The 5,088-nt window shown below is 53.3% G+C and overlaps 1 protein-coding gene across 1 annotated transcript; it reads left to right on the top strand.

The window, feature by feature from the left end:
* On the top strand, positions 1-1,038 carry LOC137838721 (uncharacterized). Its single transcript, XM_068647949.1, has one exon. It carries the CDS (start codon positions 1-3, stop codon positions 1,036-1,038), a length of 1,038 nt encoding a protein of 345 aa, XP_068504050.1.
* The last annotated feature ends 4,050 nt before the right edge of the window (positions 1,039-5,088 follow it).

Genomic DNA, 5,088 nt, shown 5'->3' with positions numbered 1-5,088 from the left:
ATGAAGAAGTTGGTTGAAGGGGTGTCGTCCCTCGCCGCGACCAACCAGGCTGGCAGGTCCTACGCCACGGGTGCCGGCCTCCAGGCCGAGAAGGAGGTGAAAAATGATTTCACTCTGGAGATGGATGGGGAGTCCCACCCTAACAAAACGACTAACACTACCGGCATGACGGGCCCGGATTGGAGCCATTCTTTTACTGACCACATTATGGATACCCCCCTTCCGGACAAGTGGAAAGGTTTCAACAGGGATCGGTATGATGGGACGACCGACCCAGACGAGCACGTGGACGCGTACACAACCCACATGAGCTTGTACACCACGGATGACGCGGTCTTGTGCCGAGTCTTCCCCACCTCCCTAAAGGGAGGAGCCGTGAGTTGGTTCACCAAACTCCCTGCAAATTCGATAGACTGTTTCGAGACCCTGATGGCAAAATTTGACGTTCAGTTTGCAACAAGCCGTCCCCACCACCTAACATCCATAGCACTAGTCGGCATTCGCCAAGAAAAGGGAGAATCCCTAAGAACATTCATCGATCGGTTAAGCAAAACTGCCATAAGCATTCGCAACCTCAGCCCCGAGGTGGCAATGCACCACATGCTGACCGCTCTGCGTCCCGGCCCGTTCGCCGACAGCCTGTGTATGCAGCCAACAACTAGTCTCGACGATCTTAAACACCGGGCATCGAAATTCATGCAGCTCGAAGAACTCCGCGAGTTCAGAAACAACGCCCGGGCCGAGGCAAATGGAGAAAAAAAGGAAGACAGAGAACGACAAGGAAGGTCCCGGGCTGGCCGGGATCAAAGGAGGGACAACCGAGGACCTCGTTTCTCCCGCTACACACCTCTGAACGCTGATAGGAGCAAAATTCTGCAAGAGGCCCTAAGCGCCGAGTTGATACCACCACCCCGAAGGGCCCTGAGCCTAGAGAATGCTGACCGCAGTAAAAGGTGCCGGTACCATAAGAATATCGGCCACTCCACCGAGGAATGCCAAGCTCTGAAAGACAAGATAGAAGAGCTCATTCAGGCCTGACACCTCAGACGCTTCGTACGTAGTACCCGAGAAACACGTCGTTCCCCGTGCAAAGAACAAACTCCTAGGAGAAGGGACCGAACCCCCCCGGGACCTCGAGAAGGCGATAGACGTGGAGACCGACGGAGAGACGACCCCCCACAGACCGACACCCGTAAAGGCCGAGAGGTCATCAACACCATTGTCGGAGGGTTCGCTGGGGGAGGCAGCTCCAACAACGCACGCAAGAAACACCTGCGGGCCGTCCACCAGGTAAACCTCGTCTCCGCTCGACCGAGGATGCCACCGATTACGTTCACGGATAAAGATTTCAAAGGGATAGACCCTACACAGGACGACCCCATGGTGATATCAATTGATATCGACAACTTTACGATCAAGAAAGCCCTCGTAGACCAAGGAAGTTCGGTCGATATCTTATACTGGAAGACCTTCAAAGCCATGAGGATTCTGATAAAGGAGATGATGCCCTACAACGACCACGTGGTCGGTTTCTCTGGAGAACGTGTGGGCACGTAGGGCTATATAGAACTATACACAACGTTCGGCCTGGAAGGGGCAAGCAAAACCCTCAGGATTAGGTATTTGGTCATAGACGCAAACACTTCCTACAACATCCTCCTTGGGCGGTTGTCCCTCAACAAGCTTGGAGCGATCGTCTCAACGCCTCACTTGGCGATGAAATTTCCCTCCCTCTCAGGCGACATCTTGACGATCCACGTCGACCAAAAGATCGCCAGAGAGTGCTACGCAGAAAGCCTGCGAGTTGAGCCAACATGGCAAAAACCCACAGGCAGCCACTCGCCCAAACGGAAGATGGTCGGCCGAGGTAGAAGCCCTCGGAAACATTCCCCACAACCCAGGAATGTCGTCGCAATGGCAGACCTAGACCCAAGAGAAATTGAACTGAGACTGGAGGCCAAGGACGAACTGCGCCGAGCAGAACTCGGCGAGGGGGAGCGGCACACGAACATCGGCACGGCAATGGCCGCCGCCGACGCAGAGTTCATCCACCGAACGCTAAAAAAGAACGCAGACCTCTTCGCCTGGATGACGGCCGATGTACCCGGCGTTCACCCGGACATAATCACCCACTGCCTCTCCGTATACAAAGAAGCACGCCCAGTGGCCCAGAAGAAGAGGAGCCACGGGGAGGACAAGAGGTTGGCAGCCATAACCGAGGCCGAAAAACTCCTAAAGGTCGGCTTCATCGCTGAAGCACGATACTCTACCTAGTTGGCCAATGTGGTGATGGTGAAAAAGGCAAGCGGCAAATGGTGGATGTGCGTAGATTACAAAGACCTTAACAAAGCGTGCCCCAAAGACTCATACCCCCTACCCAACATCGACCGGCTGGTTGATGGAGCAGCCGGTCATAAAGTCCTAAGTTTTCTGGACGCTTACTCCGGCTACAACCAGATAAGCATGCACCACAGTGACAGAGGCAAAACAGCTTTCACGACCGACGACGCAAATTACTTCTACAAGGTAATGTCGTTCGGCCTAAAGAACGCCGGAGGCACCTACCAAAGGCTCATGGACAAAATCTTTAAAGGGATGATCGGCAAAAACGTGGAGGTCTACGTAGACGACATCGTGGTAAAGTCTGACTCATGCGGTCAGCACATCAAGGACCTACAAAAAGTCTTCGACGTCCTAAGAAGGGTCAACATGCGCCTCAACCCCAAAAAGTGTGTGTTCGGCGTGGAAGGCGGCAAGTTCCTCGGCTTCATGCTAACCCACAGGGGAATTGAGGCAAACCCCGATAAATGTAAGGCCATAACAGATATGAGAAGCCCGAGCAATCTGAAAGAAATCCAACAGCTGCTCGGTCGGCTAACGACACTATCTAGATTCGTTCCTCGCCTCGCCGAACGAATCAGGCCCATAACTCAGATGCTCCGCAAAAGTTCGAAGTTCAGCTGGAACGAGGAGTGCGAATAGATCTTCGGCCAACTCAAAACGTTCCTATCGTCACCAACCGTCATAAAAAAGCCAAGACCAGACCTACCCATAGTAGTTTATCTGGCCGTGTCCGAAGAAGCGGTCAGCTCAACCCTGGTCCAGGAGGTGGACCACGAAGAATATCAGTATACTTCGTCAGCCGGACACTCCATGCGGCCGAAACCAGATACCAAATGATAGAGAAAGTGGCATTAGCCCTGGTGCTGACCACAAGGAGGATGCGCCCATACTTCCAAAACCATGAAGTCACGGTAAGGACCAATTAACCTATAAACAAATTTTATCTAAACCTGACCTGGCAGGACGAATGATAGGGTGGTCGGTTGAGCTGTCAAAGTTCGACATCAGTTACGAGCCAAGAGGCGCCATCAAGTCTCAATGCTTGGCAGATTTTGCTACCGAGCTACCCAAAAACTCAGGGACCTCTTCCAAGTGGGTACTCTACGTGGAAGACTCATCCAACAAAACAGCTTGTGGCGCCAGGGTCGTCCTCGAAGGCCCCGAGGACTTGTTGATTGAGCAAGCCCTCCAGTTCTCCTTCAAAGCAACGAACAATCAAGCGGAATACGAGGCCATACTGGCCGGCCTCAACCTAGCGAACGACCTAGGCGCACGAGAGGTCACATGCAAAAGCGACTCCCAGCTGGTCGTCGGCCAAATTAAAGGAGAATTCGAAGTCAAGGAACCTCTCCTCCAACGATACTACCACACGGTTAGCAATGTCATAGCCAAGTTCGACAAGGTCGTAGTCGAGCACATACCACGACAGGAAAACGAGCGGGACGACGCCCTTTCACGCCTTGCGTCTTCTAAAAAACAAAGTCACCACCGATCGGTCGTCCAAATGCGACTGCCACAACCTAGCGTAGGTGACACCGAGTGCATGGCAATCATCGAAACTCACACATGGATGACCCCGATCACCCAGTACCTAGAACACGGGACATGCCAACCGGGGGAAGAAAGAAGCATCCGACGGCAGTGTGCACGGTACACCATGATCGGCCAAGACCTATACCGTAGAGGGTACTCAACACCACTCCTAAAGTGCCTCACCAAGGAACAATCCCAATACGTGCTGCAAGAGATCCACGATGGAGCGTGCGGAAGCCACTCCAAGGCCCGGACAATGGCGGCCAAGGTCATCCGAGCAGGATATTATTGGCCGACCGTGCATGGAGACAGCGCTGACTACGTCAAAAAATGTCAAAAATGCCAAGAATTTGGCCCCCTCCATCATCGGAAGCCAGAGGAACTGCATAGCATGACATCACCCTGGCCGTTCGCCATGTGGGGGATGGACATCATCGGGCCGTTTTCACCGGGGAAGGGCCAAACGAAGCATCTACTAGTCGCGGTAGACTACTTCACCAAGTGGATAGAGGCCGAACCCCTAGCCACCATAACTGCTCGAAACGTTCAAAACTTCGTGTGGAAGAACATAGTGTGCCAATTCGACATACCACACTCGATAGTCTCCGATAACGGCCGACAGTTCATCGACCAAGGCCTCATGACCTTCTACAACGACCTCGGCATCAAATCCCTCACAAGCTCCGTCGAACACCCACAAACGAATGGACAGGCCGAAGCAGCCAACAAGGTCTTACTGAACGAGCTAAGGAAGAGGCTCGGCACCGCAAAAGGGAGATGGACAAAAGAGCTACCCGAGGTCTTGTGGGCATATCGCTGCACCCCGCAGTCCACCACACAAGAAACCCCCTACAGCCTCACATACGGCACCGAGGCCATGATACCGGTGGAGGTCGGGGAGTCATCCATCAGACGCCAACTCTTCGACTTATTCCTCAACAAGGAAAGTCTGGCGGTTGGCCTAGACCTCTTGAACGAACTTTGAGACAAGAGCAAAATACGAGAGGCGGCATGCAAGCTCCAAGCGTCAAGAAGGTACAACTCGAAGGTCCAGCCCAGAAGCTTCCACCAAGGCGACCTCGTCTAGAGAATGCGCAGCAACGCTAGGAAGTCGGACGACAAGTTCTCATCAAATTGGGAAGGACCGTTCCGAATCCGAGAAGTAGGAGAGGGAGGGGCTTATCACTTGGAACAGCTATCGGGAAAAATTGT

The sequence above is a fragment of the Phaseolus vulgaris genome, chromosome 4 (assembly GCF_000499845.2).
Source record: "Phaseolus vulgaris cultivar G19833 chromosome 4, P. vulgaris v2.0, whole genome shotgun sequence".
Taxonomy (NCBI): Eukaryota; Viridiplantae; Streptophyta; class Magnoliopsida; order Fabales; family Fabaceae; genus Phaseolus; species Phaseolus vulgaris.
This window is presented reverse-complemented; position numbering and strand designations above follow the sequence as displayed.